This window comes from Castanea sativa, chromosome 6, assembly GCF_040712315.1.
Source record: "Castanea sativa cultivar Marrone di Chiusa Pesio chromosome 6, ASM4071231v1".
In the NCBI taxonomy this organism is placed as follows: domain Eukaryota; kingdom Viridiplantae; phylum Streptophyta; class Magnoliopsida; order Fagales; family Fagaceae; genus Castanea; species Castanea sativa.
Window position 1 is genome coordinate 22,356,542 of NC_134018.1, and position 26,719 is coordinate 22,383,260.

Here is a 26,719-nt window from a genome sequence, read left to right on the forward strand (position 1 = left end):
TGAACACTTAATAGTCCAAGAAAATAGCCGCATCAAAATTTAGTTTGAATCTAGAAGCACATGGTGAACACCACCTGCACTCATTTACCGTCATGCTTGGAATTACCAGCAGCACTCGTTTTCAGTAACTACAATACAACTAAACCTTGAAACATGCTGCCACAAAAAGCAAATATAAAAATAAATTGGTAATCTCCTGCAGAACGAATTGAATCCTCATTTAGCAATCCTCTCTCTAATTTCATTCCAAGGAGACCTGCTAGTTTCCCCCAAAAGAAGAATATGCTCCATTTCATTAAATCTTGAGCTTATATAATATATTAAGAGCTAGAGGGACCTCAACTTTTATATATGTTGATAGTCCATAATTTTATATTCTAAAATGACCAAGGAAAGTATCGCAGAAAAAATCATTATCAAGAGAGACCTCATGTGCGAAAGTATGAGGTTTTGCCAAGTGACGTATTGTATGGCATTTTTTTTTTTTTTTTTCATTTGGGCTTCTACCTCATCTAAATTTAGCATTCATATTAAACTATTAAGTATTGACATATGCATGTATTTTGATGCATTAATAAAATTCAAATAATTTGTATACATTTATTATTTGAAATGCTTTGGATAGATTCGGATTAATCTAAAAGGTCATGGGAAAGATTGGAATTAAGAAAACTTTTCAACTTTATACATAAGACTAACTTCAATGCAAAATTGCAAGATTCAAATTCAATGAATATTGAGTAATATAATTATTTGTCTCCACATTTGTTAAATATAAATCTCCATTTCCTTTAGACTTAAAAATCAAACTTCCTCAATTTCTCTCCCCTTCCAAAATATTATGTTCGTCTTTAATATTTTGTTTAGATTTTATATATATATGTTTTTACTGATGTAGCTTTGTAATGTGGTTAGGATGGTTTTTCCATATTATGTGCTAATTTAGATTTTGGGTTTTCTATATGATGCATATACTTGGTAAGGTTTGTAGTATATTTTGTGTTTTGGCTGCTTTTAGTTCAATTAAAATTTGGAGGTTAAATTGTAAAGTTATTGCGTCATTATGGCATTATTGTTTTTGTTGTTGTATTCTAGCAATTTTTATAGCTAATTGATTAAGATATCATTCTTTCAATTTTCACCCTATTATAATTAAGGTCTTAGAAAATCAAACTTTTGTTTAATTAAAATATTAATGGGCATATCGACGCGTACTCTTGATGCAGTGGTCACTCTACAAGTATAAATGCTTGTAGGGTGTGAGGAACAAGGGCTGAAGTTCAAGTTGAGAGCTTCACACACATATACACTTAGATTATGCTAGAGTAGAAATTCTATCTTGTATAATATATATATATATATTAATGGACCTTAATTTTATCTCATATCAATTCTGAAACTAAAAAAGAAACTACTTTCACTGACATAAAAATTATAGGTGTTAATAAAGTGGAGATAGAGACCTTAATAGTACAAGAAATATAAAAATTAACACTATAAAATCTATTTATAAAGCATAAATCATACAAGAAAGACACCTAAAAACCACCAGAGTTGTAGGTGACAATGTGAACGTAATATGGTGACATTTGTTAGTTGCATGAATTACAATAATTTTCCCCCAATTTATTTAGTTTCAATTTTGTTTTACTAAAAAACTTTATAGTTTATTTATGACAACCAATAATAGTATTCATGAAATCAATGGATCATAAATAATTTTTTGCTAAAATTATAAAATGCACCGCGCATCGCGCAGAATATCCACTAGTTTTCTAAATAGCGTAATTTTTGGAAAAATTTGCTAAATAGCACATGGTCAAACTTATTTAATTATGTAGCACGTATTTTGGAACTCGAGTTTGCCAAACTCAAGTTCCAATGAAGCTCAAGTTTGTCAAACTCGAGCTCCAAGTAGATCGCCTCAATGCTTGGAACTTGACTTTCATAAACTCAAGTTTCATTGGAACTAATGAAACTTGAGTTTAACAAACTCAAATTCCAAAAAATATGCTACATAACTAAATAAGTTTAACCCGGTGCTTTTTTCCTAATTTTTTCATAAAATTATACTATTTGGCAAAAAAGGCCAAGTATTGGTAGTACAACATAAATCCTTGGAGAGGGCATAATATCAACAGAAAATTCCATCGAACAATTTACTAGAACATCTCCATCATTAATGGCAGATAGTTTTCATCTGTGACAATTCTATGTTATGCGGTTCAATACTCGTAGTATAAATATGCATACAAGTTATAATTGAAGGCAGTATAAACATGCACACGTAGTAAATATGTACATGAGTTGCAGTTGCAGTTAAGTTGACAACTGGAAAAAGATGCTGAAATAGCATGCCAATGTGTTCCATTTGGACGACAATGTATCTCATGAGACCTACCCATGTCTCATAATATAATTTTCCATTAGATCATTTTGTATTTGGATGTAGGAAGCAATGGCAGAGAGTGAATAATACGGACCCATAGCTCTCGCAATTCAGCTTTTCTGAACTCACACAGTGAGTCCTTGATGCCATGTGAAGCATTAAGAAGTCATTTAATCTCACATGGCTTGATACCAGAAGTTCATATGTATCAAGCATTAGTATTACAAGGCTTTTTTCGGCCCTTCCAGTCACATTCATGTTAAGGTACGCTTGCAATTTGTTTGGCAGGCATTTCTATGAAACTATAGCCCCTTTTTCATTTGGCAAGTAGAAACTATAGCCCCATGACATGACAAACCAACAGCGAAGAGTCAAGTATATTTACAAGGTCCTATACTTTTATGTCATCATCAAACTGAAATGACATAGTTCTTGTGTACACCGAGGTTGGCAAAGGAATTTTTAAAAAGAAGAGTCATGGAAAATTGATCAGCTCACAGTAGCTGAATTATCTAAAATCTGTCAGCTGTCACTACTACAGGTTGAGCTTCAACATGCTTTCTGGCAAGATATGGACCCCTTCTAACAGCTTCCTGCAACTGCAATAGGAAACAGTATCGTCACCACCCAAAATACACAACAGGACTTGGCAACCTTAACTGTTTCTCGCATTTTCAAAAGTAACTGGTTGGTTTTTCTACCCCCCCCCCCCCCCCCCCCCCCCCAAAAAAAAAAAAAATCTAACCTTTGCCGCTAGTCCAGCAAGAGCAGGATCATTGAGAAGTTTACTTGAGGACACAAAAGCCTTGTGGATTGATTGGCAGCATTTATATCTTGCTTCCATGCCTGAAAATATACCCTTCATTTTGTTACTGGAAAACATAGTTGGAACAAAGATTCTTAAATAAGAGTGATCCTCTTTGTTTTTCACCAGGACAAAAAGAAACCAGAAATCAAATAACTGAGAGTAGCTAAAGTTCAAGAAATGCATAAAGTGTACAGGAACTTCAAATAATGAAAAAGAAATAAGACAATTGATTCAAGTATCTACGCACACACAAGTCAAGTAAATGACGGTTCTCATGGATTTTAATACTGAAATAGTTACAGACTTTGGTTTTACTTATATTTCTTATAATTCCATATTTGAGCAAACCATTATAGAACAGCTTTTACTTTTTTCTTTTTTTCTTTTCCTTAAGCCGTAATAGTTGGAAAGCCAAAACTATGCAAGAAAAAATATAAAACGAAAGAATCCTGGTAGAAGAGACAAAAGAATGAGGTACACCAAACAGAAAAGCCTGAAAAACCCAACAAAACATAACCATAGTACCATAACAAAATTACCCCAAAAAAAGTCTAGGAATGCCTCATTTGAAATTAAGATTCTTGGACTCCACTTTGGGTTCAAAACCCACTAGTGCATGTGTAACTTACTAATCAAATTTATATATATACATATATATATACATATATATATATATATATATATATATATATATTATATTGATAAGTAAGATAAGTCTATATCAAAAATACTACTTTATGCAAGAAGAGCACAAAGAAGTCAAATAGTACAAGCAAGAAAAAGACAAGAACAGAAAATTAGATACAAGAGAGAAGACAACTAATGAACAAAGGGAGGGAATCATTAGATGGGACTCCCCTAACCTGAGACCAATCAAACAGATAACCACTAAAGAAGCAAGCAAATGGTCTCCAAAACTATTCACATCCTCAAAAGTACGTCTATTACGCTCCCCCCATAGACACCATATCAAGCATAACAAAACTAAATTCCAAATGTTTGACTAGTGCTTCCCAATCAACTCCTCCAACCAAAAAGAAGATTTGGTACCATTCTTGATAAGACCCAGAAACTCCAGAGGATATAAAGACAAAACGCTACAACTAATGAGCATTCTTACAATGAAGCAATAAATGATCCATTGTCTCTCCACAACAACAATGCATAACACACCAGTCAACAAAAGCAAAACCTTTTTTCCTCAAATTGTCACCAGTGAATATCTTACCCGAAGCTGCAGTCCAAGAAAAAAAATGAGACTCACCAATGAGCCTTAACTCCCCAAATACCTTTCCATCTCATGCAATCCCCATTAAGTTTTTTTTTTTCCCCCTCTTTTATTTAAATGTACTGCTAGGCCATTAAGTTGGACTATACTTCCATGTCCAGATGAATCCAGAACCACACATGGCCCCCCATGACTGTAGCACCACCATCAGAACATCTATCAGTTTAAGCTCTTTGCTCTCTTGCAAACATCAACCTTTCACAAAAAACCAAGCAATCTGCTACACTTGCAGCATCCCACAATGAAACATGAAATTTCTAGGATCAAACCACCTCAGAATCTGAAGATAAAAGAATTCAAACTCCCTATCAAATTCCTTTGTCATCAAAGCCCAAACAAAAGCCATTACACAACCAAAAGTCAAACACCCTCCACTTAACTGGTCCTTCTCGTTGAAAGTAGTCTCATTTTCAACCATTAATACTCATTCAAGAAAGGAAAAAGTTTAGCTACAAATCAATTTGGAGGAATCTCCCCCAAACGGCTAGATGGAAAATCCTCCTAATTAGACAAGTGTCCTGGTCATGCGCATCCCAAATGACTTTTTTAAAACAATTTATCACCATCAGACCCATTGCAACTTAAAAACTTTTACTCTCCTCTTCTCTACTAAAAAAACCCTTCTCTCCTCTGGCCTCAGCCCCCCAACCCATTCTCTTTCCTCCGTTCCCAGCCCTCCAATCTTTTCTCTCTCTACTGGCTAATTAAGATGATGCCAACTAACAGTTTGGAAGAATCTTCTCCAAACTGGTTTGTAGTCCTTCAAAAACTGGAGTCTCTTTCAATTAACCATGTCAGATATCAATTTCAATAACTAGTTGAGATGACAAAACAATTATATGTAACTTATATTTTTTATTGTTATTGTTAAGAAATAATTGATTGCAGCAGCATGCAAAGATAATGTTAATATAAACATACAATGTGATGATTTAAGAAAGATTATAAACAGAGGCAAGAAAATCGACCTATTTTTGTGGTTTCAGTACTTGCGTCAGTCACTATATTTATAATCTCTTGTTTTGAGCAAATTTCCATCAGGAACCACAGCCGAGCCACCATACCAGTTATCACCCTATAACCCTGAAAATATTTGTATGCAAAAGATAACCTCATATTTCTCTGATAGAGGGTCGCTAGCAAGTACAAACACCAAAATACAGTACTTCACTTAAGGGTCATTACTCATTATTTTGTAATAAAGTTGTAACTTGATGTTGTTTACCTACGATCCTCATCCACAATATCAAAATAGATTGTGTCCAAAAAGGTAAAATACCATAGATCTAGCAGAAAGAAGAAAACATTGATATTCAACATGATGATTTCAATTGAAAGAACCTTCCCTTAAACATAAGTAGTACATAACCACAACCAGGCCTATAAGCAGGTAGATTGAATGACAGAAATAAAGTTAAATGATTTAAGAAAACCAAGGTCAATTCATTTTTGTTTTGTAGCACTAATAATTTATGGAATGGTACCTTGACACCTGAAGGGGTCACTACAACTAATTACTTTGAAAAGAAAACCTTTATTGTACATCAGCCCTGTAAAATTTCATATCTTTAGCTACAGTAAGGGAAGAAAACCATAGCTCAAATGTATAAAATTCTCACCGCCAAACGAATTTCTGAATCCTGTTGAAGAACTGAAACCAAAAGGCCCTGCCAATAGAACCAACAAATTGGTAAGACTTGTGTACATTTTAATAATCAGGCAAGTGAAAAATGAAAAGGAATCCAAATGACCGTGTTCCCAAACAAAAATCTGAGGAAGTGCAATCAAAGTGAGTGCGTAAGGGGAAAAGTACAGTTGAATTCATGCAACAGGATTGAAACACAAACCTCAGGACCCTTGACTAACTATGAAGGTTGACTGTGACATGCTTTTACCCGGTGAACTTCGATGGAAGAGAGTGACCTTTTTTTTTTCCTGGCCTTTCCCCATAATGGAAAGAAGGATATCTAAGTGAATTTTTTTTCCTTGACTTTTCCCTCATATCGAAGGAATAGTCAAATGATTATAATCACACTCTCCTAAGGATTTAAGCTTTTGGCACAAGTGAGAGTTTATCATAATATCAGATCAAGTGGTACTAAGTTCAAACCCTGTCTCCATTCTACCTTATGTTTAAAGACTAAAAAATTTTCCTTGTTAAGCCCCACTTACAAAGGGAGATTTTGAGACCATACATGAGGGGAGTGTTGGAATAATAATTCAATGATTAAATTCATCGCTTCTAAAAATTTAAGCTTTTGGAACAAGTGCTAGTTTATCAATATCTCCCAATGTTGTTCCAATAAAAATAATATCTATATATATATATATATATATATATACACGCACACCAATGATTGAAATGATATGAACGGAAGATATGAACAGAATATTAGAAAGAAAATACTTACAGATGGTGTCAGCTTTGAACTCTTGGATGCTGTTATATACATTAAGCGTCGCAAGCTTTCTTCTGCATCTCCATGTAGTAAAATTTTATTTTCTGGTCTTGATTCTCCTGCTATGTTTCCAAGAGCATGCAGTGCAGACTGTGTTTGTCATTTAAGAATATTTCAGAATTATAGAAGAAGCCTAGAATGTGTCAAGTACAAGATTTGCTCAAAATTCTAAAAATAGGATTTCTTGTTACACAAGTTGTAAGCATTTTAGGCCATAATGCTGGGGATAAATGTTATATCCTATTCTCTGCTCTACGACCAAAATTCAATGAGATAATACAATTCTACATGTTAAATCTCAGTTTCTTTTTTTCTTTTCGTCTCTCTTCCCCATTTCTCTTTCTTTTCTTTCCCATTTTGTTTTTGGTCTACCCTTTTTTTCTGATGGGTACCAGTCTATAATAAATTACAGGATTTTAAGCATGGATATAGCAAAAATCTTGATAGAGAAGCAATTGAAATTATCCTACAACTGGATTGCCTAAATTAATGTCACATCACTTTGGGAGGGGGGGGGGGGGGGGCATAAAGTTCATATCTAAGACACACGGACATGATGCGATACACAGTGACAGGGAAATTCTTGAAAAATTATGATAACACATGGTGTGAACACACCATTAATTAATTAATAAATGAAAAAAAGAATATATATATATATATATATAGTTGTATTTTATATACTATGCAAAGTTGTGTTTATTTTAGGTTTTAAAAACAAATTATAAGTATAAAAAATTTAATAGTAAACAATGAATTTGATTATAAAATATATTAGGCATATATAGTTTGACACATTGACCCCAACCCCAAAGCTCCCTCTGTTAGACACAAAGAAAGACCCATCATTGCCGGCCAAGCCACTCTCTTTCTCAGTCTCTCGACTCATATGGATAATGTCTTAAGAGAAAAATTGAGGGTGAGCAGCAGTATGTCCCAATCCCTGCTCAAATTTTGTGTCAAAAAAGCTGATGGTGGTGAAAGTGGCTTGGACAGAGGCTGATGGACTTTGAGCAGCACCAATGAGCTTTCTATGAGAGTTGAACTAAGTCACTGGAGCGCAGATCAAGTAAGAGAGAGAAAATTGAGTGAGAGTGACGTAGGACAAAGGGAACAAAGTCAAATTATGGCAATTCTAGACATCTTGGATTTTGAGGATTTATGGCTAGGTTTTGGTAGGAAAATGACTGAAATATAATTAGTAATACAAGATTTTTATTAGTAAAAAGAAAACTAGGATTTAGGAACAGTATTTAGGCACTTTATGGGGTATTTGGGGCTAATTGATGAAAGGGTGGTTTAAGGTTCTGAAGTTTTGGATTTTAGGGTTTAAAATATTTGGAAGCCTAAGGTGCCTCCTAGAATTTTTTTTTTTTTGTCTGGATTGCATCTTTGGGAATATTTTGACAATTGATAATCTTCAGAACGGAAGATATGGATTTTAGATTGGTGTTGTATGTGAGAAAGAAATGGGGAATTAGTAGACCACCTTCTTATCCATTCTCTTTTGATTTGTAGACCACCTTTTCTTATCCTTAAACCACATCTTGAGTTGCTGGAAGATAGTCGTCCTCTATCAAATGATGAGACTTTGGAAAAAGAACGGCTTCGCATTGATCTTGAAAAGGTAACTCTTATGGTTGAAATATGTTCGAGGCAGAAATCTAGGGCCCTTTGGATCCATGAGGGGGATAGAATCACTAAGTTCTTTCATAGAACAGCAAACTCCCATAGAAGGTTTAGTACCATAGACAATCTTTTGGTGGAAGGTGAATTGACATCGGATCCAAATTCAATATCAGCTTGCATCTCTCATTTCTACAAACAATTGTGCTCTAAAAATGAGGGCCAAAGCCCTGTGCTAGATGAAGTGGAATTCTCTAGGATTTCTGAGGAGGAGGCTGCTTGATTAGATAGACCATTTGAGGAAGAGGAGGTATACGGTGTCATCCAAGGTTGTAATGGCGATAAATCTCCAGGACTAGATGGTTTCTCGATGGCTTTCTTTAAGGCTTGTTGGGACTTTTTTTAAAACTTGAAATTATGGAGGTTCTTGCAAACTTTCATTCACAAGCTGTCTTTGAGAAAAGCCTTAATGCAACTTTCCTTGCTCTCATTCCAAAGAAAGTAGATGATGTTAATGTGAGAGACTTTAGACCCATTAGTCTAGTGGGCAGTATTTATAAATTCATTTCCAAGTTGCCGGCTAATAGGTTGAGAAGGGTGATTACTGGGATTATCTCTAAGTCTCAAAATGCTTTTGTTCTAGATAAACAAATCCTAGATTCTGTCTTAATTGCTAATGAGTGTTTGGATAGTAGGCTCAAGGTAGGTATACCTAGGGTTTTATGTAAGTTAGATGTGGAGAAAGCTTTTGATCATGTCAGTTGGGATTTTCTTATGTATATGTTGTAGCGCTATGGATTCTCTAAGAAATGGAGGAAGTGGATTTTGTTTTGTATCTCCGCAGTGAGATTTTCTATTCTGATAAATGGCTCCCCTAAGGATTTCTTTGGGAGCTCTAGGGGGCTGCGCCAAGGAGATCCTCTCCGCTCTTATTTGCTATTGTTACGAAGGCATTAAACCACTTGTTGGATGGTGCGATTCTAGCTGGACACATCTTGGGGGGTTTCACTATTGGTACCAGGTCTAATAACCCCCTCATGGTGGCCCATCTACTCTTTGCGGATAACACTTTAATTTTCTGTGATGCTTAAACAAGTCAAATTGAATATTTGCGGGAGATTTTATCCTCTTTTGAGGCAGTGTCAAGGTTGCACATTAACCTGGCTAAGTCAGAATTAATTTCAGTTGGAGAGGTGTCTAATGTGGGGTAGCTTGTGGCATTGCTGGGCTGTAGACAATCATCTTTGCCAATGACTTACTTGGGACTGCCTTTGGGTGCTAAATTCAAGGATAGGGTGATTTGGAACTCTATTCTAGAAAGAATGGAGCGAAGATTAATGAGTTGGAAGCAATTATATTTATCAAAAGGTGGTAAGATTACCTTAATCAAAAGCACTCTCTGAAGTTTGCCAACTTATTCCCTATCTCTCTTCCCTATTCCAGTGGATGTTGCTATTCGTATTGAGAGGCTTCAAAGGAATTTTTTATGGGTGGGATAGATAAGTCCCCTAAATTCCGTCTAGTAAAATGTGCCCAGGTTTGTTCTCCTTTGCAGTCCAGCGGTTTGGGCATTAGAAATTTGAGAACCTTCAATCAAGCTTTGTTGGAGAAATGGTTGTGGAGATATGGAAGAGAGACAACCCATCTCTGGAGGCAGGTTATTGAGACTAAATATGGGAATGATTGGGGAGGTTGGTGTACAAAACAAGTCTCTAATCCTTATGGTGTTAGTCTTTGGAAAACCATAAGACAAGGCTGGCTAGCCTTTTCAAAATCCATTTAGTTCGAAGTTGGTCTTGGTAACAGAATTAAATTTTAGCATCATGTGTGGTGTGGGAGCTATACTCTCTAAGAGGCTTTTCTAAACTCTATAACATTAGTTGTAATAAGGAGTCTTCTATTGCAAATGTTATGTACTTTCCTAACCAAAGGCTTCACAAGGATCTTCTTTTTTCCAAAGGTCCCCAAGATTGGGAAATAGAACATTTTTACACTTTTCTGGATTTTATCAATTCTATGCCCCTTAATGGTGAAGGTCAAGACAACCTATGTTGGAACTGGCAAGGAATAAGAATTTTAAAGAGAATGAGTACTATCTCTCCCTTTCCTCTACTCCTGACATTTCTTTCCCTTGGAAACCTGTGTGGCGTTCAAAGGTCCCTCCCCGAGTTGCTTTCTTCTCTTGGACTGCCACATTAGGTAAGATTTTGATTATTGAGAATTTATGGTATAAGGGTGTTGAATTTGTCAATTGATGCTATATATGTAAAAAGAGTGGGAAATCAGTGAATCATCTTCTTCTTCATTGTCCTATTGCTTATGAATTATGGTCTATGGTGTGGACTCTATTTGGTCTTCTATGGGTTATGCTGCATGGTGTCTGATTTATTTTCGAGTTGGCAAGGTTCCTTCGTTGGGCATCGGAGCATTGATTTATGGAGGGCTGTCCCTCATTGCGTCCTATGGTGTATTTGGCAAGAACGGAACTCAAGATGTTTCAAAGGGAAGGAACAGCCTATTTCAAAATTTAAATCTCTTCTTCTTTACACCTTGCTGGAGTGGAGTTCTTCCTTCAATCTTTTCCCTTGTTCTAATTTTTTAGAAATGCTTGATCTTTGTAATTTATGTTTGATGTACTGTTATCCATGTACACCCCGATGTACCTAGACTTTTGATTAATACAATTCCGTTATTTATCAAAAAAAAGAAAAAGATGAGGTGTGCATGTGAGAGAGAGAGAGAGAAAGAGAGTTATAGTTATAGTTATATTAAGTCTTATCAAGTCGGTCCCATGCTTTTCTAAATATTTACAAAAGTGTCATTAAGTAATATTATTTGAAAACTAAAATCTAGTAAGAGTTCTCTAAATTCAGTGTTTAAACACCCTAAAATGAAAAACATAACTCAAACACTCCTAAATGAAATCCCTTACCAAACGCGTTTTTTTTTTTTTTTTTTTTGCTCACAGTTTTCAATGTTTAAACTGAAAGCTGTTGTTTGAACTACTTTACCAAACAGGCCATAAATCCTTCTTTTGTAAGATTCTTTTGGACTAGGTTGTAGTGTTAGTTTTTCGTTCTTTCTTTTCAGTTCATGGTTCTATGGACTTTTGTACTTTATGTGCTTGAGTTGTATTTTGTCCCTGATGTATACTCAAGTGACACTTCTCTTCTTCTTTTTTTAATATATTTTTTATTACTTATCAAAAAAATGTGTTTGCAAGGTTTAAAGTTGCTGGGAATTTTAAGAATGGAAAAGAAAAACAATAAACTTTTAGGTATCGCACCTTAGAGAAGGTTGTGTCACACAAATCTTAAACAAAGCTTGACATTAAGTCAACCTTCGTGTGTTGCTAAGGAATGGATGGTGTTAAGGTTTTTAGAAATGGCGGGGTTTGTAAGTGAGAGAATTAAAGAATTGACTGGTTGTAAGTGCGGGGTTTGTAAGTGAGTATTAAAGAATTGACCAGTTGCAAATTCGGGGTTTGTAAGTGAGAGTATTAAAGAATTGACTGGTTCAGAATGCTGGCATTGCCCCAGTTATAAAGAAGTTTTTACAATGTCTCTGCCAATGATAGGCCAAAGAACAAGATCCTTGTAGCTCAACTATCACCTGATGTTTCCAACAAAGATGTTTAGGGTTCAAATCCTCCCACCCTCTATTATCAATTTATCAAAGAGAGAAAGAGAGGTCAAAAGGTTGCTCAACCAACTAATAAGTAATAACTAACTTTTTGCACTCTAACTTCTGCTTGTCTTAAAATATATTACTTCTAGAACCAAATCAAAAAGTGATAAGCAGCATTAAAAATTAAAAATAAAAAGAGGAGATTTAACCAAAAAATACAAAGATAATGTGAAAGGATCTGCATGTTCACCAGCTGTTTGCCATGTCCTTGCCGATCGAAAGCAGCATCAATAACATGTCTTGCAGCAGGCGGTGAACTTGAGAGTAGCAAAACAGCTCCTTCGATCACTAAAAGCATTACAAAAAAGCAAATATTAAATTTGCATAATGCATATTAAAAGATGGCACAAAAGATGTTTGAGACAAAAGCAAGAACTTATCAAAGAGAATTATTGACATGGAGATAAAGAACAAGGAGGATGAGTTGTCTCTCATCCCCAACATTTTTTTTTTTTTGATAACATAAGAGAACTTCACTCAAATTAGTTACAAGTCACAGAGCATACTGTACAACAATCCTCACAGTTAATCAAACTCCTGTTGGAACTGACCCCACCCACCAAAACCAGTTACCGGGTAATTCAAGAGCTTTTCACCCCAGACAAGCTAAGCAGTTTATCCTCATGCCCATAAATAATAAGAAACTCTGAAACTTGGGATATTTAACTATTTTAATGAAGATTTACTGCAAGGTATATGCAAAAAGTCATCACAAATCTGTGCAGTCATAAGGGAAAATCCTAACTAAGTAGATTCAGATGCACACAAGTAAATCTTATTGAGGAATGAGAAAATTTTCAGAAATGCTTACATAAGAAACTGCACCATTTCACTCACAAAATAGACCATGTGACTGCATATCAAAGTAGTCAATATCATAGTGGATACCATTTCAGTTTGGTCAAGGGAATGAGATATTTCAATACTGTTTACTACAAGTGAACTGTTTTGGGGTTACCGCGATATATATAAATCTATATTTAATCAGAGTCCAGGAGCCCTACCCAATTTTAAAATGTAAGCCAAGATTCCAATTATTTTTAAGCCTATGTCCTGGCCCATTTGACAACTAATAAGCACAAAAATTTCAAACCACAGCAATTGACCATAAAAAAAGGACAATAAATTGGTCATGCATGGCAAAATGTTAGCCACACCCATCATAAGATCGCATGGCTAGATATTAGCCACACCCACCAAGATAATTATCTAGAATCTAGATTAGGATTTCATCAAATCAAAAAATAAAATAAAATAAAAGAAGAAATTCAGTTATGACTTTTAAACGGAGACGCCAAATCAAAAACAAAGTGGCAAGTGTGGGTCTGACTGTGAGTGGCGTTACAGCAACAGAACCAGAGGCTGTGGGTGGCATTGTTTTCATCACACAGGCAACCAGTGAGAGGCAAAGAGAGAATGAAGGCTGGGAGCTTGAGGAGAATGAAGGAGGGCCAAAAGAAAAGGGGGTTTCTGCATCTTTTCAAGGGCAATATTACAAGAACACTCTCTCCTTGTCTCAGAAATTTGCAAAGAAACCAGTTTATTTTGTATCAGCCCGTTATGCATTAACCAACCAAAATCTAAAAATTTCTCCAATATCACCAAATGGACCCGGTATGGACCGGTATTTGGAGCAGCACGAAACAGCCACATTTCTGTACTGGCCTGGGTACCGGCACGGAAAGTACCAACCATACCAACTGATAATGTACATAATTGACTCACTCCTATTGTAGAACCCTTGTAAAAGCTATATTCCTACTACACATGTCAATCTTAGAAAACTGATATACTCTAATAGACATTGATGTCTCACTTGCATCTTGAATGTTTACTTTACCATACTACACTCAAGTAACCATATCAATAATTATCTACCACATAACCTCAAGCTGCGGTAGCAGTACAGCTCCTTGGATTACTGAAAGCATCAAAAAGAAGCAGATATTAAATTTGCATAATTAAATATTGCACAAAAGTGTGTGAAAAAACAAGCAACTGGAACAAAGACTATTATTGAAAATGTTCACATAAGATACAGAGCAAGGAGGATAAGTTGTCCCTCAACTCAGGAAATTTAACCATTTCAATTAAGATTTACTGCAAGGTCTGTGCAAAAAGTCATCACAAATCTGTGCAGTCATAAGGGAAAACCCTAACTTAATAGACATAAGTAAATCTTGTTGAGGAATCAGAATGATTTCAGAAAAGCTAACATCGAAGGAAACTGCACCATTCACTCACAAAATAGATCATGTGACTGCATATTGTAGAACCCAAAGCTATATTCCTACTACACATCAATATTAGAAAACTACAGTCTACATACTACAATAGACATGATGTCTCACTTGTGAATTGATTTTTTTTTTTTTTAGAAAAGTGTATTAAATGTTTAGTTTGCCAAATTACTCCAAGCAACCAAGTCAAAAATCATCTCCTGCAAAAGCTTAAGCAGTGAGGAAGTGGGTGAACAATGTATGTCAAGCAGAAACTAACACATCACCTTAGAGGCAGGCCCAAAACAAAAACAGACAAGTGGGGGTTCCCACCATTCAAAACAACCTTTGAGGCAAACAAGACTGATAAGTGATAGTAACCACTTGTTCCACAAGCTTAAGTTGTCTATATAGGCCAATAATGTAATAAAACACATAGAACTTACTAGCAAACCATAGATAACTTTCAACTATAAGTTTAGAATTACAGATTGTTCACCATAAATGCTTTTGTCGCGCTTGACAAGACCTAATATATAATGCTTAATTCCAATTTCTCTGGATGAATGCCAGATGAGAGTTTGATTTGGAGAAACACAGCCAGCCATGAGAAAAGATCAAAATTTTCAATACAAGTCAAACAGAAGGCAAGATACAGTTTCAATATACCATCTTCTATCAGGATGGTGTTGTCAAATATAAGTATATAACCAGATAGGATTATAGAATTTCAACCACAGTATGCATGTTCATGGGCACAAATGCTGCACCCTGATCACACTCTGACATGGACACAACCTCTTGCCTCAGAACAAAAACAGAGATGTATGTTTACGCTAGTGAACTTTGCACATTGAAGAGAGATGAGAGACACAACAGTATTCTTTTGTAGGTAAATACAACTCATGTACCAAAACAAAACTGAACAAATGACACATACAACTCAGCCAATAGCAATTAGTGACATACTTACATGACCCTATTTGACCCAATGCTTCTAGTGCAGATTCACTTTCATCGGTATCTTGACTTTCTGACAACTCAAGTATTTTGTCAAGGGCTGAAATCACAATCTTAACACCTGAATTCAGAAGAAAAATTACCATAATAAGAGAACACTTGGGAATCTTTCAATTAATAGTTATGTATTTTGCAAGGTTAATTAATCACAATAAGGAGCTTCAAGTAATCTTACATAGTCTAATGGAACAAAATTTGTCTAATCATTAAAAAATACAAAAAGTAAAACTTCTAGTTAATAATCGCACATCAGGCCAACAAAGAAAGTATCTACACGCAATGAAATTTAACAATGATGTGTCCTGACCCTAGTAAAATAATTGAAACCCAGACTGAAGCAACAAGCAACCCTCCAGACGATCATATCCTTCCATTCTCTCTCTTTTGCATGGTTGGCTGTGATGCAGCTAACAAAGAGCTAAAGACAAGATCAAACACCAAAAGAACCAAAATTTATGGTAATTGTTCCAAAGGGCCTTCTGGGCACCTTTCATGGGCTACTATAGTTATTATAGAATCTTATTATTATGTTTCTTTAAGTTAGAAAGTTGCTGGATCAGCTTAATTAAGTTTTACAAGAATAAGGGCAATCTGTTAATTTTCAAATTTTCCAGAATGCACTGAAATAGGCTGTACCAGATGCCCATGAATTTATTTTATGTTTTGAGTCCTTTTCTATTTGGTCTAGAACTTTTAATTACTTTTCTTTGTTACTAGGAGTACTAATCTTTCAATGAAAAGGTAATTTAGGAGCGCTAATCTTTCTAAGGTATTGGCAATAGCCCATATAAAGGTTTCCATATAGTCAATAAAATTTAGATATAAAAATTGAATTCCATAAATTCCAGCAGGTTACATTAAACTTTCGGAGTATGATTGCCTTATTCTTCCTAATTATCATTGCCTACAGTTTATCTTTCTTTGATCCTCGTTCAATTTACTGTTTGAACACCAACCCAAGCATCAGATCCCACAAAATTCATTCAAATTCCTTTTTTTTTTTACCTAACCCTTCTCAAACCCTAAAATACCAAAAACCATCCAAGAACCCTTCAAGAAATTATCAAGGATCCAAATTTTTAGTGCTGAATTTCTAGAGGTCCTACATCAGTTAACTATCAAAGCAAAATGGTAGGAAGCGTTAGGCCAGTGCTCAACTAGGTTTAAAATTGCTCTTCCAAATGCCAAATGCCAAATGCCAAATGCTCTTCAAGGAGCCCAACGACTTTTTTTGTCATTTCAGAAGCTGCAACACATAGAGTGCCTAGATCATAGATAAGAGTAGCAATCCATAACAACCAGGCTGCAGTATATTTAATATTCAGGAGGAAAAAGAAATGGTAGTTATTCCATGCCTCTTCACATATCTAGAAAGGTTGGGACATGGGTAATAGAAGCAAAACTGCAATTTCTTCAGGCAAAAAAATTCAGTGACTTCAGATACACTAGAAGTCTTACTAGATTCATCAGTAAATGTATAAATATTCTCCTTGGACAGAAGCCTTCCACTTATCATCATCGCCCTCGATCTTAAAATTGATTCGGTTGATGTGCTGCTGCCACGAAAATAGTTTGTGAACACAAGTATAAACAAACAAACAAAAAATACAATAATTGAATATGCTCTCAAACATGCACCTGATGATAGAACAAAGTAAATGAAGAAGGGTGGTTCTTGACAAGAACTCCGTTCCATGCTGAATTTCTGCCAACTTCATTCATGGGTACATATAATAAGGACATTTAAAAGCATAAGGTAAGAATTCAAGAAACAAAGATGATCATTAAGTGAAGAATGGAGAGAGTCAGTAGGCAATCAGTGCCAACAAAGGAAGTGCCACATTTATGTTTAATTTTTGTAATAAATAACAAATATAACAGAGAATTCAGTTGACTTGAAACCAATGAAACCTCAATCATTAAGATAAAAGACTGAGATTCTTCCAGGAAAACGACTCCAATAGAAAGGTAATGGAATTTTGAACAAGGTGAAAGCAACATCTAGTTACAATGTATTTCAATGTAATTAAATACATCGGTAGCATAAATTGCTTTCACACGTCTCGTATGACTTGACTCCACATCGCTTTTGGTTGCATGGCCAATGGCATGGGTGATTCCATAGTTCCAATTTCTAATTTCTTACATTATTTCAGTGCGCACAATAAAGAACTATTTTTCCAATCTAATTTCCTATATACCACACCTAGGACAATGGAGATAACTTCCGTAATCCTTCCATCTTGATATATTTTGCGTTCATAACTTCATATGCTTGCAGAGAATCATAATCATCGTAATTATGCACTAATACTGCAAACATATGAAATTAAGACTTGAGACATTTCCGGTCAATATATCAATAGAAAATGTTCCGGCATAGTGAAAGTCAATAAGTGCCCAGAGAGAGAGGGAGAGAGAGAGAGACTATGAAAAGATAATCAGCAGCCAACCTCATACAACAACTCCAAAGCACTTAATGTCACAAGGGTATCATTTGTATTGTTGATTTCTGCCTCAAACAAATTAAGCAGATTTGAATTGTAAATGGTGGATGCCACAGAGTTGGAAATAGAGAATAGCTTCACTATTAATGCCAAAACTCGAACCCGTCCCTGAAAATTTTAATAGAGTGAGAAGGAAGAATACCAGCACTGAGAAAATAATCATGATTCAGAGATAGCACACATTGACAGTGGCCAGCATTACTCATTGACATTTATAAACTCAAAATATGGCATGATAGAAACAAAAATTACATAATAGCAGAAACATTTAACAAAATAGCAGAAACTCAAAAGGCACTAACAAAATATCTGTGTCCTCAGCCCACCCGCCCCCCCCTATTTCTCAAAAAAAAAGGGCTGTGTCCAAATTATAAACTGCTGAGACATGATAGCAGAAACATTTAACACTCACTTTGGCAGCATGTTCCTACCTCACACACTTGTTAATTGCATAATTTCAACCCCCCCCCCCCCCCAAAAAAAAAAGGAGAGAGAGAGAGAGTTAGCCATTGTCTGCTAGTTAGAGGCTAGAGTCCCATGACTATACTTAAACTCAAAAAAGTACCATACCAGTGATGAACATCGGGCTGCCACATTTCCAAGATGCGTAGCTTCATTGTTATTAGCTGGGAAGATGATATCCTACATAAATTTCAGGTAACAAATGGCGATGAAGATTTTGGCAGATTATTAAAGTAATGCCATACAATGAAATTTGGCTTCATAGCTTTTTTTCCCTACCATCCCTTCAGGAAAGCCAGCTAACTTCTTGATTGCATCCATTGATGCAGCCGCCACTTGTTCATTGCTACATCAAATAAACCACTGTCAAATTTGTTTATATACAATATATAACTTTTAAGGGCAAAGCAGACAATTGCATGCAGACAGACCATACCTAATAAAAAATAGAAAGTGAAGGAGTCTTTTGAGAAGAGATGGTTTATCTTATGCCCCCTACAAAAGTAGCTCCAAAAATATATTAATGGGTAAATTGCACTTTCCCCCCCTAAGTATTGGGCAGTTGCAATGTTGCCCTGTAGCAATGACCACCCTTAAGTCTTCGTAATAAGCACTATAACCCCCCCCCCAAATAGTATTTTCTGTCTAATTAACAAAAAAATCTTCTTTTTTTTGGAAAAAATGTGTCCTAACCCATACGTTAATGACTGTAATACCCTTCAATAACAAGCACATCACATGAAAAATGATGACCATAATACCCTCTAGCAACAAACACATCACATTCACAATGATTTCCCTTCAAATTGTGCAAGTGATGTGTTCATTATTGGAGGGTGTTAGGACATTAACATGCAAGTTTGGGTGCAATAAATCTTGTTAAGATAGATTTTTTTACTAATCAAAAAATAAATCTTGTTAGATAGAAATGATTGTCTTCTATCAAGGGGGGGCTTTTGCCTATATTTATGTTGGAGCTAAATCTTGTCATCAACTCTCAATTACCAGGTGCAATAAATGGGACTACGGGCCTCTGGATAGGTTGAATTGCAATAAAAAAATTTAACACACACAAGGTGTACTTACCATAACTAATTCAGTTGAAGAAACCTTTAATGTTGCAATACTAGCAATCTAGGTCTATTGGTTGTGGGAATATTTTGACATTCCAGAATGGCCAAATTATTTTCTCCATTCTACTAGGTTTTTGTCTACACTATAGACATTAAAACTGAAGTTAGTAATGTTATTAGTGGGATTGAAGGAGGCATTAAACTGGAACTTTTAACATATATTGAAGCTAGCAATGTCATGACCCAAGAAAAGTACTAACCACATCTGCACTACACCCCACAAAAGAACTAGTCAAGTTACAATTAGAGCTCTTCATAGCTGCTTATATAGCATAGATCTACCTAGTACACATCCAATTTGGGACTCAACATACACCACACAACATATACCCATACAATCCAATCCAATTGATTCACACAATCCAAGGTATCACAGGTAATGGTAACACAAGTAAATGAGGTAGAACATGGGGGAAAAGGATAGGAGCTTGAGTAGCTCAAAATTCTTGAAAGACTTGTTCAATTTTATTTAACTCATTCAAGTAGATACTTGGATAGGCCGACTTAGAGGAAGACTCTTAGGGCTGTTGGAAACTTTGATATGGATGTCATGAATCTTAGTATGCTTCATTTTTGTGTTCTAGGAAAATTTCGTTGCTTCAATTCTGGTGGTCTTCTCCTTCCTCATAGGAATTATCTTCCTTGATTTTGTCTTTTACATTACCTTTCCTATCTCAATCATATCTCATCTTACTAAAAAACACTGTAGCAAAATAATTTTTAAATGTGTAAAAAATTACTGTTCACTCTTTTTTATTGTTCATATGCCTTGGTGCACTGTTCATGTCCCATGAACAGTGCACCAGGCGCTGGTCTTTAAAAAAAAAAAATGAAAACACGAAAATGTCACAGACGTAGATGTGAACGTGCTATCCAAACCAGCACTTAGTTCCAAAATTTTGGAAACGCCTATACATCCTCAACAGACTAGTCATGGCCAATCACATGTATTCTTTTCTGCCACTCTATTCTATTCAAAATCATACTCTCTATTACTTCCTTAATTAACATGTAATTTTTTACTAATTCTATTATTGTTATTTTTTGTCTTCTGCTACCTTTTTCATTCCTCCAACTTGAATCAACTCACTCTTTCTCATTGGTACATTAATTGCTCTCCTCTAAACATGACCAAACCATCTCAAGCAACTCTCCCTCATCTTTTCATCAATAGCGGTCACCCCCTTAAGCTAATTCATTTGGAATCACATCTTTCGACTCTCCTTGTATTTCCACTAATCTATTTTAGACTCTTACAACAAGAAGCCTTAATTCCAAATTTTTGGGGTCTGCTATGATCCTCAATAGATAGTTAGGGTCAACCACATGTGTGTGTGTGTGTGTGTGTGTGTGTGTGTGTGAGAGAGAGAGAGAGAGGGCAAGAACAAAGAGAAAATGTAATGACATGTAAATAACAACCTCAACGAGGACCAACACTAACATAAATTCAAACAAGAAATAATTAAAGATAAATACAAACGGGAAAGAATATTCAATACTGAATGTGCACCTTAATTGCAAAAAGCTATATATCTTACCCATAGACAGTGCAATTGAACAAGTATTTCAAGTATATATAATAATTAGTGTGCACCACAATAGTTACAACAAGAAGCCTTAATTCCAAATGGGGTCTGCTATGATCCTCAATAGATAGTAAGGGTCAACCACATGTGTATGTGTGTGTGTGTGTGTGTGAGAGAGAGAGAGAGAGAGAGGGCAAGAACAAAGAGAAAATGTAATGACATGTAAATAACAACCTCAACGAGGACCAACACTAACATAAATTCAAACAAGAAATAATTAAAGATAAATACAAATGGGAAAGAATATTCAATACTGAATGTGCACCTTAATTGCAAAAAGCTATATATCTTACCCATAGACAGTGCAATTGAACAAGTATTTCAAGCATATATAACAATTAGTGTGCACCACAATTGTAAAAGGCAGTATTTCCTACCCATTTAGGAGGCAATCAAGCAAAAGAGGATATACATCATGGTCAACTATTAGCCGTGCAGGAGAAATAGTATTGTCATTAAAATGCTCCAAAAGGCATGTAACCTGCATAAAAGTTTTTTCCACTTGCATTACTTAATAACTTTGCATAAGTAGGTACATTAATGTTTACAAAACTTCAACGCTAGTATTTAGCAATCTCAAAAATGTGCAAACACAGCTCAAGCATGGACAGGAACTGGAAAGCTGGCATAGAGGTGTGAACAAAGAAGACGATCTATAATGGACGAGTATTAAGCCAGATCCTCTCAACAGAGGGTTTTAACTGTTTCGAATAAGTTACAGTTCACAAACTTCTTTTACCATTTTCTTCAAGTGCAACAAAATTTCTATTAAATTATGGGCTATCTTATCCCTGCCCACCTTCAGCCCATGCTCATGTTAACCTTTTGTTCTACTCTAGCATAATCTCAATTCTTTCAATACAAACAGATCTCAATGTACAGATTTATTTTTCTTCTTTCCAGCTACATTGTTGCAATTATTTTGTACATATAGTGTTTATTCTATCCAAGAACCCCTCAGAAAATGTGTAATTAATTTAAGGTATTAATCAGATTTGCCTTCCTAATCAGATTCGCCTTCCTATAATGTTTATAAACCTCCTAGTCCAGGGGTTCAAGTGATAGCCCAACGATAATGGGATTCTTTGTGGTGTCCCATGTCTGTGGATCAAGCCCCACCTCCCACCTCTCCCACTATCTACCTATCAAAAATAAACCTCCTAGTTCATACAAAATCCTAAATTACCTCTCAAAAATTTCTTCACAGACTTAAAATTATTAATTGTTGTAACATCTCTTCTTTAAATAAATAAAAAACAAAATAAAAAAGTTGTTACATCTCTTCTTTTTCTTTTTCTTTTTCTTTAAAGTTGTTACATCTCTTCTAAGCAGCAAGTGCTCTTGGGATCACAAGTACACACCACAATAACCTCAATTAGCAATGGTATACCACACATTTATAGCCAATTTGGATAGAGGGGGAATAGAGTAGAGTTGGATGGAATTTAAGAGGGGAGTAGATTAGAGTTGGCTGGAAATTAGCCTAATTTCTGGCTAACTCTTCTCTACTCCCCCTCCATCCAAACTGGCCATTAAGTGTGTGTGTGAATACACACACATCATATAAATTGCATATTGAATTAAAAGGAGACAACACCTTCCACATTATAAATTGCACCTTACCAACATGAACAAAAAGACTTGAAGTAGCCTAAAGAATTACAAAATACAGAAATTTATATACAAAAAGATAGAGATTCAATAAGCAAAGGAATAGAATTTCTGGTCGTAAGTCCCTTGTTATTCTATATCCGCAAATGCTCTCCTATTCCTCTCTCGCCAAACATAGTGGAACCAAATTCCAAATATCAGACGAGTGTTTTCCAAACCAATTCCTCCCACCCAAACAAAACATCTCTCACATTTTCCAGTAAGACCAAAGAAACACCAAAAGATTTAAAAACAAAACATCACAGATGACAAGCCTCCATACAATGAATCAAAAGATGCCAAGACTAGGGGTTTTGAGGTGAGTAGCTGTTATTGGGCATTGATGGGTGTTAGTGGTCAGTTCTTCCCTTGGAGGAGCATTTGGAAGCCAAATGTTAGTAGCATTCTTTGTTTGAACAGCTACATTAGGGAAAAATATTGACAATTGATAACTTACGCAAGAGAAAACTATGGATTCTAGATTGGTTTTACATGTGTAAAGGCAGTGGGGAATCAATAGATCATCTTTTATTGCATTGTCCTATTGCATTCCAGCTTTGGTCAATGGTGTTCAAGTTGTTTGGTCTCTACTAGGTATTGCCAAAGTCTGTGGTTGACATTCTAGCATGTTGGCAAGGAAAGTTTGGTCATCATCACAACAATATTACCTAGATGGCTGTCCCTTCTTGTTTGATGTGGTGCACCCCTTGTCTTTCTTCTTTAAGGAAAAAAAGAAGAAGAAAAAGTGTGTGTGTGTGTGGGAGGGGGGGGGGGGGTGGGGGTGTTTAATTGTCTATGCTTATTCTGCCATTGGCATACAGTGTTCCTAATCATCTTGGCACCTTTTAGAAGATAGCAAAAGAAGTCCGTGAGGCTCTTTCACTTCAGTTAGGCAACTCAAACTGCAAGCAGCTTCACAGCCTCACATATGGCCTAGGCCAAATGAGCTCATTAAACAATCAAATAAAAGAACAAAACGCTGACAATTGATATAATTACAGAGCAAAAGGAGGGAAGAGATATTGCCCTTGGTAGCATAAAACTTAAGGTGAATATTTGATTTTAAAGTAGTTACTTATGCAGTGAATGATAAAAACATGTTTCGAAAAAACAAAAGAAACTGAACTACTCCCACCAACACAAATAGCAAATTTAAAGCCATAAGTTTCAAACATTGCATATTCTTCAGCAATTTCAAAGAGAGTTAATCAGAGATGCATATATAGTGCAAGTACATACCGTTTTACACGCTAAAGACCTCACTATTTGAGAATCAGCCTTCAGACCAACTTGTACAAAAAGCTGAAGAAAGAGCAAAAGAGCAGTTAACGCTAATCAAACTCAAACTAATCACCCTATATGATTATTCAACATAATGTGCTGTCTAAAGAAGCAAGTTATATTATGAGTGACAGAAACACAGTTATTCTACTTTTAAAATGTGTATTACGTACCATATACTGGGGGATGAAAGAGGCACCATATTTTGTATTGAATATCCTTTCCAGACACGCAACTAAAGTATTCTCTAGACCAGGCACATCCCCTTTGGTTTGTAATGCACTGCATGGGAAATACATGAAACCAAAATGAAGAAAAAAACAAACTACTCTAAAATATTTTTCTTTTTTAAAATCCTAAAATAATGTCAAAAGAAAACTATAACATAGACAAGACAACTTTAATAAACATTTCCTCGTTAAATAAAAACAACTACAACAACATAACAGCCAACAGGTACTACCATACTATAGAAGAAACCATAAAACAGATTTCTGAGGAAGCAAAAAACTACAATATTAGAATTGGATTACAATGATTTACAAAAACAACAAAATCATTGGGGCAAGTGAACAAAATAACGAACTAGATGCCTCATAGATTTTGTAATTACCAAACAAAAATATCGCTGCATTACATATATTTGCAAGCCATACGATTATCAGGCCAAGACACAGATTGGTCCGATTGGTTTTAGACTTCACCAATTAAGCTAATTGGAACTCAAAATTATATATTACATTACCAAATTATTAACAGGATACATGGGCGTGTTCATGTGTCTATATATTCATATATATTTGCTCAAGCCGTTAAAAATAAATTCATTCATAATATATATGCTCAAGTTCTAGGTTTTAATAATTTGAAAACATATTAAAAAGAACCATGAGTTTGTGAATTGATTGGTAAACAACATCCGAGTGAGAGTATATTAATTAAGCACAGAGAGAGATGTAATGTAACCCCCCCAATAATACATAAAGACATATATATACAGAACAGAAGTAGTGAATAGCCAACTTTAATTCAACAAAAACATACAAATAAATATGAGGAGAAATTTGAAGTGGAATGAATGTTACTTTATTATGACCGGAAGAGGGAAGCGGTCAAGGAAGTCCTTCGCTGAAGCATCGTTTTGAGCACCTGAAAATTATAAATATATATAGTTAATAAGAATCGAAAGGCAAAGAAAGAAGAATAGAATAATGGGTAATGGGTAATGGGTACCAGGATACAATGCGAAATCTGAAGCTTCTTGGAGTAGATGAGTTGGATCGTCTACCGAGTACTCTTCCTCCATGGCTGAATTGCTTGCTTGCTTTCTCAACAAGTTTCAGTGTGTGTGGGAGTGGGAGTGGGAGTGGAAGTGGGACAGAGAATCGATTAGATTGAGGCAAAAGACACAGACGCCCAATTTTAGAAGATTAAAAGCTACCCGTGGGTTGTGGCAAATGCTTTTGGTAACGTGTCCATTTTAAGTGTGGGTCGGGTTTGGATCCCAATAAATAGTCGGTGATCGGGTTGGATCTCAGACGGTACTTTCTTTTTTTAGTTTTTTTTTTTTTTAATTGCAAATTATAATTTCTTTTTTGAAGTTTTCAAAAATAGTACTTCTACGTGACTTCAACTTTTGCACCCAAAAAAAACCTCCAAATCGCTAAATGCCTTATATCTCAAGAGACATTTAAATTTCAAATTTTCTATCCCCAATTATCTAAAAATATAATAATAATAATAATAATAATAATAAAGACTTCTACTATGTCCTAAAGTTTGAATTATTTTTTTTTATTTTTTAATACAATATAGAAATTCTACTATAATATAATCTAAGTGTATATGTATGTGAAACTTCCTCCTAGAGATTTGAATCCAAGCCCTTACCTCTTCCCCCACACTCCGCAAGCACTTATATTTGTGAAGTGACCATCGCGCCAAGAGTGCGCGATGGTAAAGTTTGAATTATTTCTAAAATAAAGTAAAAATAGTAACAAAATCATGAAAAAAGGAAAACCCATTGAGCCAATTGGCACCCCTGTTAGAAGCTAAAGTTCTAATTTTGACAATCTTTGTGCCGATCAACACTCGAATCCTAGATCTATACAAAATTATTTTATCCAAATTTTACTCTACTATTTGGGATGAATAAATAAATAATATTATCACTAATTTCATAACATTTTGCCCTAAAAATAAGGAAAATATCTCTTTCATTAAATACGGAAGGTTTTACAGCTGAAAATGTGTCCAGATTTTCACTAGTTTATAAATACTTGATCTAAGTTCGAAGGCTAAGTTAGGTGAAAAGGGGTTAGACAACTACTTTACCTAATGAAACTAGTCTTCTACGCTATGGTGTCCAATAATCATGTCACATCATCCACATAAACAAAATGTCATCAATTAATTGCATGTTATAGCTTGAAAATAAATGTGGCATGTGATATTGCTTGATTGAAAGAATATTTATCAAAAAGTTACTATAACTTATGAATGGAGTTGTGGTGTGCCTTCATATTAGAATTCTTTTTCCTCTCCCCTGCGTGTATGTGTTTGTTTCTCAAAAAGATAAAAAGAAAAAAGAGCATATTTGTCTAA

The 26,719-nt window shown here is 35.2% G+C and overlaps 1 protein-coding gene across 2 annotated transcripts; it reads right to left on the reverse strand.

Moving 5' to 3' along the window:
• Window positions 1-2,288: 2,288 nt before the first annotated feature.
• Window positions 2,289-25,519, reverse strand: LOC142640464 (uncharacterized). Of its 2 annotated transcripts, none has more exons than XM_075814578.1 (17): window positions 25,349-25,519; window positions 25,201-25,264; window positions 24,289-24,397; window positions 24,074-24,136; window positions 21,562-21,665; window positions 18,745-18,811; window positions 18,574-18,645; window positions 17,950-18,111; window positions 17,135-17,208; window positions 16,955-17,052; window positions 15,450-15,557; window positions 12,448-12,545; window positions 6,897-7,034; window positions 6,105-6,152; window positions 5,454-5,568; window positions 3,135-3,235; window positions 2,289-2,988 (listed from the first exon to the last, which is right to left on the reverse strand). In XM_075814578.1, the coding sequence occupies exons 1-17, from the start codon at window positions 25,419-25,421 to the stop codon at window positions 2,902-2,904; spliced, it is 1,581 nt and encodes a 526-aa protein (XP_075670693.1). In that variant the 5' UTR covers window positions 25,422-25,519; the 3' UTR covers window positions 2,289-2,901. The 2 variants fall into 2 exon arrangements, with proteins under 2 accessions (XP_075670693.1, XP_075670695.1); XM_075814580.1 differs by having other exon boundaries at window positions 2,371-2,988; window positions 16,955-17,049; window positions 25,349-25,518.
• Between the last annotated feature and the right edge of the window lie 1,200 nt (window positions 25,520-26,719).